Below are 14732 nucleotides of genomic sequence, written 5' to 3'. Positions count from 1 at the left end.
TAAATATTATTGACTGTGTTCAAGTATATGATTGACAGTGAATGAATGCAGCCAGTCACACCAGTGAACAATGAATCATCAGGCTTTCTTTTTTGGTTGTTGCTTTGGAGAGTTTCTTTTGTGCTGCTTGTGCCCCAAAAAATAATAATGCAGCCAGGATAATAATGTGGGCAAAGCTTTACCAGCCCCTAGGGGGCTTTGCAGGTATACAGCCTCCATAAAGCATTATAATTACATTTGTCTCAAGAAATAATCTGAATATATATTTTATATATATATATTTGAATGTATTTGCTTTGATACGGTATTTCTTCTGCACTTGGAGTCTCCCTTTCCAGCAGTCCACCTTTGCAAGTTGGGAACAGGTTCTACAAGGTTCTGCTCTATAAATCAGGGAAGCTTCATGACATCACTGATTTTTTTTTTGAAGAATGTGGTGCGGCAGTACCTTCCATAATTACAGACCTTTTGCATCTGTGATATGAGATCTGAGCAACACAGCCTCCTCTTTACAGAGGGGAGACCTTCAGGCTTTGCTAGATGCCACTGTTCTGTGGGACAGAACATGAAGCTGCTCCTGGTGCCAGCGCTTCAATGGCACCCACCAGGAATGCAGCAGGCAGGAAGAGTTGAGGCCATTAAAATTTTGCAGGACAATAGAAGAACTACCTGAAATGGGTTCATTAGTTAAATGTCACAAAGTGAGGTACTGATGTGTTTGCCTCAGTTCATCTTTCAGTCCTTTTTTGTTCCTCTCTATGAAAAACGAAATTTAAAAATAGTTACAGCTCTAAATGTAGGAAGGCTCTGGCATGCCTGTGCTTGGTGGATTCACGTTTTTGGGGTGGCTTTCAACAACAAGCTGTGCATTATTGGTGGAAGGATGACATGAATAGGAAAAGTAAAGATGTAGGAGTTCTAAGAGGAGCCGTGACCTGTTTCAGGGCCACTCATCTCTGCACTGCATCGTGTGCTGTCTTGCATTCCCTTTGCTGGGACTGGGCACTTGTGTCAAGATTTTGTTAAGTCTTTGGACTTCACCCACTGAGGTTCTCTTGTTCAGGGTGACTTTGATCACATGTGAATTTGCCAAACATCAAACCTCTAGTGAGCATTTGCAGCCAGCAAAAGGGGATTTCCTGATGATTTTTTCATGTCTTTATTTTGGTGTCATGGATATTGCATAATCGCTAATGCTGCAACTTGATCTAGTTAACCAAGATTCCAGTTTACCTGTTCTGTTTTGTGTATCGTCTCCGGGCAGTTAAATCATTCCTGGAGATGGAGCAGGAAGACCGTGCCCAGCTGTATTTGGCCAGGAATGCCATAACCGTGGTTGTTAAACAGAGAAAACCCAAATGGTTATGACTTTGGGTCACATTATGACACATTGCTTTCTGAAAAATGTTTCAGCCCTTTTCCATTTTTCTCTTCCCCATCAGTATGATCCTGAGCTCTCGTCCCGGCAGTTTGGCGTGGAGCTCGCCCGGCTGACCAGCGAGGAGCGGGCTGTGCCAGTGCTGGTGGAGAAACTGATCAACTACATAGAAATGCATGGGCTGTACACGGAGGGCATCTACAGAAAATCGGGGTCCACCAACAAGATCAAGGAGCTGCGGCAAGGGCTCGATACAGGTAAAAGGGAAAGCAAAGTACAGGAAGAAAAATCTCTGCGACAGCAAGGGTTGGTGTAAGCAAGCATTGCTTTCACATTTCCAACCAAATGCTCAACCCAAAATCTGGTTTCACTTACAGCTTAATATTGATCGTTATCTCTTGTTTTCATGCCTGCTTCTCGATGCTCTGCTGGACGTCACCGAGCAGACATAGATAATGTGAATTTAGATGACTACAACATCCACGTCATTGCCAGCGTCTTCAAGCAGTGGCTCCGAGATTTGCCCAACCCTCTCATGACTTTCGAGCTGTACGAGGAGTTTCTGCGGGCGATGGGTAAGGAACATCCTTTCCCACTGCTGCAGGGTGGGTTTAGACTGGATATAAGGAAGAAGGTTTATGATCTGAGGATGGTGAAGCCTTGAGAAGCTGTGGATGCCCCATCAGTGGAAGTGTTTAAAGCCAGACTGGATGGGACTCTGTGCAGCCTGGTCTAGTGAAAGGTGTCCTTGTCCATGGCAGGGGGGTTGAAATTGTTATGTTCGTTAAGATCCCTTCCGACCCAAACCATTCTGTGATTGCAGTTCCCAGGCTGAGGGAAATGACAGCCACTTGAAGTGCCTGATTCTTTATTTACTCTTGGGGCCCAAATCATCTTTTATCCAGTCTAATTTGCCCAGAGTCTGACGTTCTGCTGTAAGCTTGTTTACACGAAGCCACAGGCAGTTCAGTGTTGTGTTTGGTAGCATGACTTTTTATCGCTCTTCAGCAGATTTAAGCCCAACCTGTTCCCCAACTATGTCTTTTAAGTAGTGGAAGTAGGCATGAAGAATGCATCATTTTAAACAGGAAAAGTGGGTGGAATCCAACTGTGCCCTTAACAAGGCTGGTGTGTTCTCTGCAGGCCTGCAGGAGAGGAGGGAGACAGTGCGAGGAGTTTACTCAGTCATTGACCAGCTCTCACGCACACATCTCAGCACCTTGGAGCGCCTCATATTCCACCTGGTCAGGTACATGGGGCCAGGCAGGGCAGCTGGGGCTCATCATCGGCAGTGGAAGAGGTGAAGGAGCCACCTTCACCCCTGGCTTCTGTAGTAATCTTTTTTTACTTTAGGATTGCTCTCCAAGAAGAGACCAACCGAATGTCGGCTAATGCCTTGGCCATCGTCTTTGCTCCCTGTATCCTCCGCTGCCCCGACACAACGGACCCACTGCAGAGCGTTCAGGACATCAGTAAAACAACCACGTAAGGACACCGGAGTGGGTTGGGCCTGCTCTGTGGCCACAGCCACGTCACCGCTTAGAATTCAATAGACATTAGTACTGTAATGTACTGATACATTACTGTACTGTAATGTAATGTACTGATGGCTCAAGAAGAGCTTTAGTGTGGAAATGATAAAAACTCTACAGTTGTGCCCATCAACTGCATCTTAATGAAGTATTTTGTGTTCTCTCACTAGCCAAGAGGTGGTTAATGAGGCTAAGATTATTAAGAAAGGGAGGATCCACCAAAGCAGACCAGCGATTTGAAACAAGCTCTCTGCACCCTTCATGCCCAGCAGATTTTAGCAGAAACAAGTGGAGCTTGTGCTGATGTTGTTAATCACATTCATGACAGCCGGATCTTTATTCTGTTATTGGAGACCCACCTGCTAGGACCCGTAGTAGCACTGCCCATTTGTGTCTGATAACCAGGTGGAAAGTTTCTGTGCTTGCTACAATTTGGGTTAAGCTTGGCCATAACATCATGGAATCTTTAGGGTTGGAAAAGACCTCTTAAGATCATCTAGTCCAACTGTCAGCCCATCCCCACCAAACCCGCTAACAGTGTCTCTCAGATCTGCCCTTTTCTTGAACACCTCCAGGGACGGTGACACCTCCATGGGCAGCCTCTTCTGATGTATTACCACTGTTTCTGAGAATAAATTTTTCCTCATTTTTCCACACTGCTATCTCATATTCAGCTGGCTGTCAGTTAATAGCCTCAGGTCTGTTTCCTCTGCACAGCTTCCAGCCACCCTGCCCCAAGCCCCTAGCGGTGCATGGGCTTGTTGTGACCAAAGTGCAGGACCTGGTACATGGTCTTGTTGAAGTTCATCCCATTGGCCTCAGCCCATTGATGCAGCCTGTCGAGATCCATCTGCAGGGCTTTCCTACCCTCAGGCACATTGACACTTCCTCCCAACTTGGTGTCATTAGCAAATTTATTGAGAGCGCATTCAATCCCCTCACCCAGATTACTGATAAAGATATCAAACAGGGCCGGCCGCAATACTGACCCATGGAAATTTGTTTCCATGGAAACAAATAGGAGACAATACTTTTGGAGCTACGTATCCTAATCGCTCTTCTTAAGGAATTTCCTTGGCCTTTTCCTTTCCATCCTTGCATGCTGAAGCTCTCAAGCAGAGCAGATCTTTGCACCAGGCAGAGACAGTTCCGATAAAAACCTTTCTGATTCCAGTTTTGTCTTTTCTTTGCCTCCCAGCTGTGTAGAACTCATTGTCATCGAGCAGATGAACAAATACAAGGCTCGCCTCAAGGACATCAACAGCCTGGAGTTTGCTGAGAACAAAGCCCGGAGCCGCCTGTCCTTGATCCGCAGGTCAATGGTGAGACGCTGCACCAGCCCCTGCTGCTCACAGACTCATGTCCCCTTTTCTTCTACAAGGGAATTTGCACCAAGGCGGATATCAGGTGTTCCCATGGTGCATCCATCGTAGCTACAGAGAACATCTGTCTTGCTGCAGGGAAAGTCAGACTGCTCTCTGGTGCTGACACAGTCACCTCTCTTCTCTCCTGTCCTCTCCTTTCACTTGAAGCAATCCTGCCTTACCTCCCCTTGCTTATTCCAGCCACCCCACCCCCTTGCACCTCCCAAACCATCCCTCCCCGTGCAGCACATCTCCCAGCCCCATGGCAGCTCCCCATGTTTTCAGGGAATTACACAAAAACAAGAGCCCAGTCAGTAAAGGCAATGGGAAAAAAAGCTTAGAGAGGGCTCCATGGATATGTAGTCACTTGAGCTCGGAGGCCCCTGTTTATATTTCAGGCTTTATCTTGCACATTTGAGCAATTTGGGTTGAATCAAGCCTCAGCTTACCTTGCTGTCACCCCATGCGCAAACACAAGGGAGACCTGGACTGAAGCAGGCCATAACCACTGGCTTTGTCCTCTCTGTGCTGCAGATGTGCTCAATAACATCACCTGAATAACTGAGCTCCCTGAGGCTCCCCAATCATCTCATTGAGCTTCCATGCTTTGGGGTGAGCGATGGCTTGCTCTGGGTCTGGCTCGCCCCGACACACCAGCGTGCTGCTGATGCTACGTGTGGCTTTTTGGCTGTGGGATCAGGGCAGACCTCATCCAGACCCATGCTGTGGGGCTGAGCTGCCTGCAGTTGCCCTCAGGGCAGGTCTGACCCAACTCCTGGGGTCGTTTTGCCAAGCCTGGGGCTTGGCCGTGCGCTGGCACCGATACCACAGAGAGCTGCCTCGCTCGTCCTGGTTTTATAAAAAAAAGAAAAAAAGAGGAACAGAAAACAGTTCTTTTGGAGGGACGATGGCATGTGCACTCTAACCTTCTGCTTTCCTTTTCATGTCCTCTCTAATCCAGAAACCCGTACTAATTGCAGTTAGATTTATGAGCATAACCCGCAGTTCAATCCCGGTATGTATTAACTGCACGGCGCTCTGTGCCAGCCGCGTCCCTCCGTTGTGTGTGACCGCCGCTCATTCCAGCCCCGTGCCACCGGCCATTGTCCGTGACATTGCCCGTCGTGTCCCTGTGCAGGTGGCTCTCTGGGGCCGGCCGCTTCCCCCAGGAGCAGGGAAATCTGCCAGGCTTGTGCCTTCGCCCCTTGCATGCAGCTCTGTGAAAAGTGGCTTTCACCCTCACTTCTTGATTTTCTTTTTCCATTCTGTGCCCTCCTAACTTTTGCTTTCCTTGACTCATCGCTCCCATCCATGATTCCTGCTGGGGATGCGTTTAGGCACTGTGAAGCCGTTGCTTTGGCTGCAGTGGGTAAATCCCATAGTGATCACACAGCATGTACCAAAGGGCTCTGGACAGCCGGGCTGCGGTACCCTGATGGATCTGGGGACCCAGCAGCGCTGCCCCTCACCGCTCTGTCATGGCACGAGCCACCACAGCAGCACACTCCCCAGTGAGACCAAACATAGGACCATGAAAGCTCCTTCTTTTAGGGCAAACCCTGCTCTTACTGTCAAAAAAAGCGGTGTTGCCTTCCTCATTCCAGCCCACATGGGACACACAAGCACTGTGAGCAAACCCACATCCGACCCACCGGGGAATTTTCCGCTTGCAGCAGCTGGAAGAAGAGAGGGCTTTGCTGAAAGCCCACGTGGATGTCGTCACTGCAGCATCCGCTCGCTGCTGAGCGCCCTGTAGGCAGGGAGAGCAGTACACGAGGCACAGGGGATCTTTGGGAGCTCAGGGCTTTTTGCTAATAGGATTCAGGTGGCTGTGCCTCAGCTCAGCAGCCCACGTGATGGGGTTGCCATCAGAGGAACGTTGCTGCGGTGTGTGGAAGCTCCTTTGTGAAAGATCTCCCAGGTGCGACAGCAGGAGATGAAAGGGTAAAATGGAGCAAATCTCACGTCTTAGCGCTGAGCAGCAGCGTTCGTCCAGGCTGGAGGATTTAACAAACCTTGCAGGGGGAAGCAGTGCTCAGCGTTGCCTCCCACTTGAGCCATGTCCCATGATGTCAGCGTAGGTTTGCTTTGCCACTCGAGGAAAGATCCCTGCTTGCGTTCCTGATAGCTTTTTGCTTTCAAAGTGAAAAAGGGAGGCTCTTCTCCCAAGTTCTGGGCATGTGGGTTATGAGAAAGACCAAGATGCACCTCAGCTACAGTGCTGAAATAGCCCTGTAGGAAGAAAAGCTGCCTGTGAGCTGATGAATGGGGCAGAGTGCAGCAAGAAGGGAATTCAGTTTCACCAAGAAACACAGTGATTGTTGGAAGGAAGAGGGCAGCCTGTAGGTGGAGCGGAGGCAAGCGCTGGGTTTTCCATGTTGCACTCATCCTTAACTCTCTGACCAGTTCAGGATCGTGACTTCAGAAGATGAGCTGTGTTCAGTTACAACAACAGTTAGGATAAAATCTTTTTAATGGCTGTGGTGTGCCCACACAGCTACTCCTCAGCATCCTTTGTGTCCAAAAATCAATATTTTTCTTCCATTCTGTGGAGCAGCTCCTCCAAAGGTACACTGGAGGCCATTTGCATTTACAATATTCCTCCATCTACACTACCCCCATCTAAGACCTTTTTCATAGTCAGGAGTTTCAATACTATTAAAAATACAGGACTCCTCTATTTGACCATTAGTTTGTTTGCTGCTCTCCAGCTATTCCTCACCTGGTTTTCTCATGCAGTGCTTTCTCCCACCTGCTTAACAGACCCTCCTCTCAAACCTGCCGTTGTGTTGCCTCATCCCATTGCATCTTGTAGCTCCCTTTTTGCCAGGGAGGAGGAGCCCGCCCTAAAAACAGGCTGTGCAAAATAAGCCTCGCTTGACGCTGATGTTTATCTTCAGGGCAAAGGCCGCGTGCGGCGTGGCACCTACCCCAGCCCTACATCTCCTGTGGCTGTGCGCCTGCCCTCAGTGTCTGACGTCCCCGAGGAGACCGTGAGCAGCGAGGAGGCCATGGAGCTGGACGTGACAGAGCAGCAGCAAGCGGCCATGCAGCAGGAGGAGAGGGTGCTGACCGAGCAGATCGAAAGCCTGCAGAAGGAGAAGTGAGTCTGCCCTTGAATTCAAGCTTTGCTCGCTTCTTCACCCTGTATCCTAGAGGTTCAGCATGGGTATGATGTGATTGTGGTTGGTTCTGTGGTTGATGTGCTGCTCGTGGGTTGAGCTGGAGGACTCTTTGCATCCCTCTTGCTTTCCTCCCACCTTTTTCGGTCCTGTTGGGTCACAGGGTTGGGTTTTGTAGGGAGGAGCTGACATTCGAGATGCTGACGCTGGAGCCTCGCGCCTCCGATGACGAAACGCTCGAGTCGGAAGCCTCCATCGGCACTGCCGACAGCTCCGAAAACCTGAACTTTGACTCTGAAGGAGCCATCTCCGATCGGTCGGGTGAGTTGATAGAACCTGTAACCAGGTTATTCCGCAGCAAAGCTGCCTGCTCTGCATAGAGCAATTTAGTTGGATTAATGAGATTGGCGATAATTGATGATTAAAACACCCAGGGTCTGTAGATCACGCTGCCCCTTGTGTGGGTGGGGAGATGAGTGCTTCTCTAGACACCGTGTCCCAGGTGCTCGGGTTGATGTTCCTGTTCCCAAGACACCGGGATGTCTTTGTGAGCGATGCGGTGGAGGTGGGAACATCTCAGCTATGCTGGGTTGGCGTCTCTCCCTGCTTTGAGTCCCGTGTGTCCCTGCTGAGCCGGGGAGCCCAGATGCCTCCGAGGCCCACATCGCTAACCCTGCTGCGTTCCCTGTCCCACAGAGCGAAGTGTAGCACTTAGCTCCCTGCGCCCCATCAAGGCGGAGGGGCCAGGCCGGCTGCGGCGGCACCCCAGGACACGGCCGGACACGGCGGACATGCCAAACCCACCCCTCGTCTCCTCGTCCTCCTCCTCCTCCTCCTCCCAGTCGTCCACCTCCTGCCTGCCCCACCTGCCACGCAAACGCTTCCAGATGTACTCCAAGTCGCCCTTCTACCGAGCGGGGGCCCTGGGCGAGCCCCCCGAGCCCCACTGCGACGACCGGCCCCAGTTCACCACGCGCGGGACCTTCAACCCCGAGAAGGGCAAGCAGAAACTCAAGAGCGTGAAGAACTCCCCCCCGAAAACCAAAGAGCCGCCGGAAGGGGGGCCGGGCCGCAAGAGGAACCCTGACGCTGACCGCGGCGCCGGCCAGCAGCTTGTCCTGCTGGGGAGCAACGAGTTCATGGTGTGAGGCGTCCCCATTGCCATCATCGTCACCGTCATCCCCCTGACCGCTCGGGCTCCGAGACGAGCGCTCCATGCGGAAGCTGCCGGGGACGGGTTCAGCGGTGGCCTCAATGATTGTGGGGTTGGGGCGGCCGGCGCGGGGCAGAGGGACAGACAGAGGGACAGACAGAGGGACGTCAGGGAGGGAGCCGCTGTGCCAGGTCCTCGGCGCTGGAGGAGGAGGAGGCAGTGGGAAGCAGAAGGCCGAAAGGCGCCGCGCAGTGACCGCAGCGTGCAGGAGCTGCCAGGCGTGTGGAGCAGGGAGGAGACCTGCCAAAAGGACTCAGCTTTGGTTGTTCTTTGTTATTCCCAGCGTGCCCTAACCGCCCTCCTCTCATGGTTGTTTGTTTTTGTTTTTTTTTAATTATTATTATTTTTTTTCAGCCCATCAGTATTAAAATAATAATAATCAAGGACTTACATGAAGCTCTGTTTATATTCTGGTTTACTGAAGTTTACTGTAAATATTTTTTTTTAATTGGTTACGTTTTGTTGTTTTTAATATCTTGCCCCAAAGAGGACTTTTTCTTTGTGCCAGGGCGAGGGGTTGGTGGGCGGTGCAGGTCCCGGCCGTCACCACGTCTTCCACCACTGCTCCATTGGGCTGAAATTAGCGGGGCTCAGAAGCACTGCCCGCAATAGCACTAATGAGCAGCGCTCGCTAACGATGGGGGCTGCTGGCTCCTGCTGCAGCCAGGGGGCTCCTCTGCAGGAGGGAAGAGATGATGAGCCTGGGGACGCTGATGGGATTCATAAGTGCTGGGTCTGCCCTTTCAGCTCAGCTCTCTGGGCGGGCTGGGCTCTGTGCCTTCCCATGAACACCTCCAAAAGGACGGAGAACACCAGTCACTGAGTCTTCCTGCGTGTTTTATGTCGGTTCCGTGGGGGCTGGGGATGCCCTCGGCATCTGCATCGGATCCAGCCCCCTGGTCCCAGCCCCGGTGCCAGTGATTTCAAGGGGTGTTTTATTTATTTGCCTTTTGATTATTTTAATTTTTTTGTCGGTGGTGGTGGTTTGTGTTTTTTTTTTTCCTTTGGATTTAAGCCGTGCGGTGGTGTGGGGAGCGCGCCATCCCCACGCAGCCCCCAGCGTTGGGATGAGCCACATCTCCACCTCGCTTGGTTGAAGGGCCTTGTTATTTAAAGAAATCCCACCAAAACTATCCTTCAAAGCTCAATTTTTAGGGCGAGGTCTCCTCCAATAGAGCGCCATCCCCATCCCACAGTGAGCTCGCCCCAGCACCGTGAGAGAAGCAGGGCCAGCACATCCAGCTGACGCATCACTTCCTTCTATGTATGTAATAATATATATATATAATATATATATTATTTTGTATATATCCCTCTCACTGGCAGGATCTAAACTAGCAGTGAGCGACGAGCCCCCAGAAATCGGGGGAAATTGGGTGGTTTTAGCAGGTCCCCACCCTGCACAGAGCCGGCACCCTGCTGCTCCCCGTGCCCAGAAGTGGCTGTTTGGGGGCAAAACATTGGTTTTGGAAGACGATCCGCTCCTCGTACCAAGTGAATGTACTTACTACTGGAAAGGACGTGGGCTGCGTGTTGTTAATTATTATTTTTAATGGAAATTTTTTAAAAGTAATTTATAAGTATGCCGAGTGTAAGTTAAAAAGGAAAAAAAAAAAAAACCTACGGAAGTATGTATTGTAAGAGGATATATTATCCTGTGTCACGCTCTCTATAAATTTTACCTGTTTCAAAAAAAAAAAAAAAAAAAGGAAATAAAAGTGTAATTATATAAAGGAGAATGATTTATCTCTGCCCAGCGCCGGGGGCAGCCAGCAAGCTGTCGCGTCGCGTCCGCGTGTTCTCATTAATTTCTTAATTAATGTTGTTCCCTTCCCTTCTGCAACGAGGCCGTTGTTCTGTATAAAGTGCAATTCTGTGTAATATTTCTCCGGCGTGTTCCATGTGGCTGTACAAAGCGGCCGAGTGAAGCCCTCGCTTATTAAAGAGCTGTAATGAGGAGCACTGGGTGATGTCTTTGGGACATGCGGGGGGGCACCTTGGGGACGCACCACCAAGGGGGATGTCACCTCTGGTTGTCGGGTCTGCAGGTGGGTGTTGCTTCTTGGCTTTCTTTTGGGAGCTAGAGATCTGGTTTTCAGCTGGCTGCCCTGGCCCCGTGTCTCCCATGTCCCCAGTGGCAGACCCGGAGAGAAGGGTGCGAGGAGGCTGTCTGCAAAAGCCCTCTTTATTTGGAGTACAAAATGGGGGGCCGGCTGCGAGCCCCCTGGGATGGGATGACACAGCTCCGTCCCCACGTGTCCCCGACCAGTGCCACCCCCAGGCTGGTGTCATGTCCCTGGCTCGGGGCGCTGGTGGCACCATGTGCAGGGGTTGCTCAGGGTTGGGTTGGGGACAGCAGCACCCATCGAGGTGCCCACCCTGTGAGGTTCTCCTGGTGTCACCCTGGAGATGTCCCCGTGCCACCCACCCTCCTGTGCCACTTGGGAGCACCCCAAGGACTTGGCCACTGGCCTGGGGACATCCACACCCCAAGGAGAGCCAGGAGTGACAGAGTGTCAGCACAGGGGCGCAAACAGCCCGGGGTGTCCCAAAAGCCACCAAGCAGCAGCCAGGTGACAACGGGGGGTCAGTTCTTGAACATGTCGCAGAGCAGCTTCTCCATGGGGGTGTTGCCGATGGTGCGGCGGAAGAAGAGCAGCTCGACGCGCTCGGAGGAGAGGAAGCGCAGCGCCGGCAGGAGCAGCAGCAGCTTCCCAAACCTGGGGGATGGAGTGGTGTCACCAACCCCACTGTCACCAGCAGCTGCTGGGGCTGGGGCTGGCTGTACCTGACGGGCTGCCCAGGGTAGTGGGAGCGGTTGTGCTGGCCCAGCATCACCTGCGACTGGTCCTGCAGGTTCTCCACCTGCTCAGGGTCCTTCAGGCCACGGGTCTCTGCCAGGACAGCGGGTGTTGGGGTGACTCGGGGACAGGCCGCGGAGGACCTGGGTGCGCACTCTCACCTGGCTTGAAGAGCACCACAGCCTTCATGCAGGCAAATTCGGTGGGATCGACAGCCAGCGCCTTGAAGCGCCCCAGGGTCTCTTGCAGCGCCCGCACGTCCATGGCAGCTGGCAGCAGCTTGCCGGGGGACGGCTCGGGGACAGCCAGCAGCGGGCAGCTCTCCAGGGGCATGGACCACTGAATGGCACAGAGCAGGAACAGCTCGCTCCACGCCTCCTCCAGCAGGATCACCTGAGGGCAGCCAGAACCCATCAGCCCACCTGGGTGGGCAGAAGAATGCCGCCCACAGTTCACCCCGCGGCTAGAAAGTGACATCTTGGGGTGCCCCAAGGTTCACCTCGTGGCCATGGAGAGACTCCAAATGTCCCCATCCCGATCTATAGCTTTTGGGGTCACTACCTGGTCACGGAAGGGCAGATTGGAGAAGACGGGCAGGTTCTTTGCCCACTTCACGGCCATGAAGAGAAGGCGTGCTGAGGTCTCATAGACATTTTCAGGGCCAGCTGCCGGGTACGGGGCCACCTGGTACTCACCGCCCGCCCGCTCGGGCTCACCACCCGTCACATCCACTGTCTCATCAACTGCAGGGATGGTGACACAACATTACCCCACTGCAGGGACACGTCCCCCATCCCTCCCCACCAGCGGTCACCCACCGTCTTCAGGCTCCAGCTTGGCGCAGGTCTCTGCTGTCATCAGGCTGGCCATGAAGCGGTGGTTGGTGGGCGGTGTGGGCGCGCGGGGGACGGCAGCGGTGGCAGCGGTGGCCCCGGGGCCGCGGGGGGCCGGGCAGGGAGCCGGGGGGACATCACGCGTGGCAGCCACGTGCTCCGGGGGCAGCTCAGCGTCCAGCTCAATGCTGTCTAGCCGGACCTGGGCTGTGCTCCGTGGCTGGCGCTCATTCTGCACAGCTGTGGGGACAGGGTGACGTCAATAGCAGCCAACACACGCTGTCACCTCCCTCCCCAGCGCGTCCCCCCTGCTCACCATCCTTGTTCATGCCAGCTTGCAGGCACTTCTTGAGCCGGCACGCCTGGCACTGGTTGCGATGTGCCTTGTCCACTGGGCACAGCCCCGTCCCCGCCTGGCACCTGCGGGGAGAGGCGGTACCCGGCTGCACCCACAGGGATGGCCCTGTCCCCCTGGGGTGTCCCATGGCCCATGGATGCCCAGTGCTGGGGAGGCTTTGTCCCTGCTGGGTGGCCTTCACCCAGTGTGTGCCCTGCGCCAGTGAATATCCTGTCCCTAGGGGTGCCTTGTCCCCACTGTTGTCCAGTCCCCATGGGTCCTTTGTCACCATGTCCTGCCCCAACAAATGCCTTGTTTACCCCAGGGGTGTTCTGTCCCTGATGGGTGCCCTTGTCCCCTATATGTGCCTTGTCCTGTACAGGTACTGTGCCCCAATGAATGCCACATCCCCCCTGTACCTGCAGCCTTTGTCCCACCCAGTGTCCATACCCTGGGTCCCTGCCAGCTGGCTGTCCCCCATCCCCACCTGTAGATGAGCTTCCTGCGGACGCTGCGCTTGAAGAAGCCGCTGCAGCCATTGCAGGCGTAGATGCCATAGTGCTTCCCACTGCTGGTGTCACCGCACACCTTGCACAGCAGCACGGGGCTCAGCGCCTTGCCAGGGGCTGGGCTCAGCCCTGAGGGAGCGGAACCAAAACAGGGTGAGTAGGGACACCCAGTGTCCCTCATTTCCCTTCATCAGTCCCCTCACCCAGGTGATGGGGCACTGCCACCCCCATGGATCCAGCCCAGGGGACCTCGGATATCCCAGGGGACATAGATGAGGAGTCCAAGAGGTGCAAACAGGAATCAGCATTAGCCCACACCCAAGGGATGCCATGGAATGAGCTCTCATGGCACTTTTAAATGGGATTAAATGGTGTCCCTGGGGCTGGGGATACTGGGTGTCCCAGTGAGGGGACATGCATGCATCCTGGAGAAGGGCCATGGCTGGGGACATATTACCCCAGAAAGGGGCTGTGATTGTGATCATGGCCCCACAGAAGAGTCTCAGCAGGGGACCATGGGGTCCCTGGAAGAAGAGCAGAGACCATAGACATCCAGAAGAGGGTCTGCAGGCATCGTGGAGAAGGAGCAGAGCTGGGGACCCCAAGCAGCCAGAAGGGCCCCGATGGGGGACCCCAGGCATCTTGGAGAATGTCCACAGTGAGGACCATGGGCACCATGGAGAGGGGTCATGGATGGGGACCCTGTGTGTCTTGGAGAAGGACAACTACAAGGGACCCTAAGCATCCTGCAGAAGGTGGACACTGAGCATCTTGGAGAAGGCTTACAATGGCAACCCCAAATATTCTGGAGAAGAAGATAATGATGGAGAAGCCAAACATCCTGGAGAAGATGAGAATCTCCAAGGATCCTAGAGAAGGACCATGATTGGGAGCATCCTTGAGAAGACTGTGGTAGGGACCCCAGCTATCCTGGAGAAGGGCCACAATGGGGACTCCAAATATTCTAGAGGAGGACCATGATGGAGGGCCCCAGACATACTAGGAAAGGACTGTGGTAGGGATCCAAACATCCTGGAGAAAGCTCATGATGGGGGACCCTAAGCATTCCTGAGAAAGACCACGATGGGGGACCCCGAGCATCCCGGAGAAGGACCACAATGAAGGACCCTGAGCATCCCGGAGAAGGACCACAATGAAGGACCCTGAGCATCCCAGAGAAGGACCACAATAGAGGACCCTGAGCATCCCAGAGAAGGACCACAATAGAGGACCCTGAGCATCCCAAAGAAGGACCACAGCTGGACCCCAGGGATTCCTGAAGAAGGACATTGATGGGGACCCAAGCATCCCGCAGAAGGACCCGCCGGGGACAGACCTGCGCAGCAGGACGTGGCTCTTACCCGAGGGGCTGTCCTCCAGCCCGGCGCTCACCACCGACCCTGCTGGCGATGCAGCCATGCTGGGCTGTCCCTGTCCCCGCTCTGCGGGATGGGGCTGTGGCTGTGCTCTCTTCAAGGCAGATTAGTGCGGGCGCTGTGTAAGCAGCCGCCTGTTTGTCACCGTCTTAATCTTTAGTGTCTGTGCGGGGGGGGATCAATCAGCCACGCGATGAAGAATTAAAAAGGTGCTGAGCCCCAGCATGGCTGCCTCCCTGTAACCCTAAACCCCGCGACACCAAAGCC

General features: G+C 53.6%; 2 protein-coding genes across 10 annotated transcripts in view; one reads left to right on the top strand and one right to left on the bottom strand.

The window, feature by feature from the left end:
* The window catches only part of MYO9A (myosin IXA), a 161760-nt gene extending 151192 nt beyond the window's left edge, over positions 1–10568 (top strand). For 8 of the 9 annotated variants that reach the window (XM_021406769.1, XM_021406768.1, XM_021406764.1 and 5 more), the window contains 8 exons: positions 1443–1635; positions 1825–1953; positions 2522–2627; positions 2732–2863; positions 4109–4232; positions 7175–7377; positions 7575–7717; positions 8093–10568. In XM_021406769.1, coding sequence (XP_021262444.1) covers positions 1443–1635; positions 1825–1953; positions 2522–2627; positions 2732–2863; positions 4109–4232; positions 7175–7377; positions 7575–7717; positions 8093–8544 — 1482 coding nt within the window. In that variant the 3' untranslated portion in view covers positions 8545–10568. Of the gene's footprint in view, positions 1–1442; positions 1636–1824; positions 1954–2521; positions 2628–2731; positions 2945–2981; positions 3565–4108; positions 4233–7174; positions 7378–7574; positions 7718–8092 lie in introns of those variants that run through there. The other variant, XR_002441694.1, reaches the window with a different exon arrangement.
* On the bottom strand, positions 11118–14508 carry NR2E3 (nuclear receptor subfamily 2 group E member 3). Its single transcript, XM_021406771.1, has 8 exons — positions 14451–14508; positions 13068–13218; positions 12560–12663; positions 12229–12483; positions 11972–12153; positions 11572–11803; positions 11398–11503; positions 11118–11329 (listed from the first exon to the last, which is right to left on the bottom strand). The coding sequence occupies exons 1-8, from the start codon at positions 14506–14508 to the stop codon at positions 11197–11199; spliced, it is 1221 nt and encodes a 406-aa protein (XP_021262446.1). The 3' UTR covers positions 11118–11196.

Source organism: Numida meleagris, chromosome 9, assembly GCF_002078875.1.
Source record: "Numida meleagris isolate 19003 breed g44 Domestic line chromosome 9, NumMel1.0, whole genome shotgun sequence".
In the NCBI taxonomy this organism is placed as follows: Eukaryota; Metazoa; Chordata; class Aves; order Galliformes; family Numididae; genus Numida; species Numida meleagris.
The sequence above is the reverse complement of the archived record's forward strand: the minus strand, read 5'-3'. Positions and strand labels throughout refer to the sequence as shown.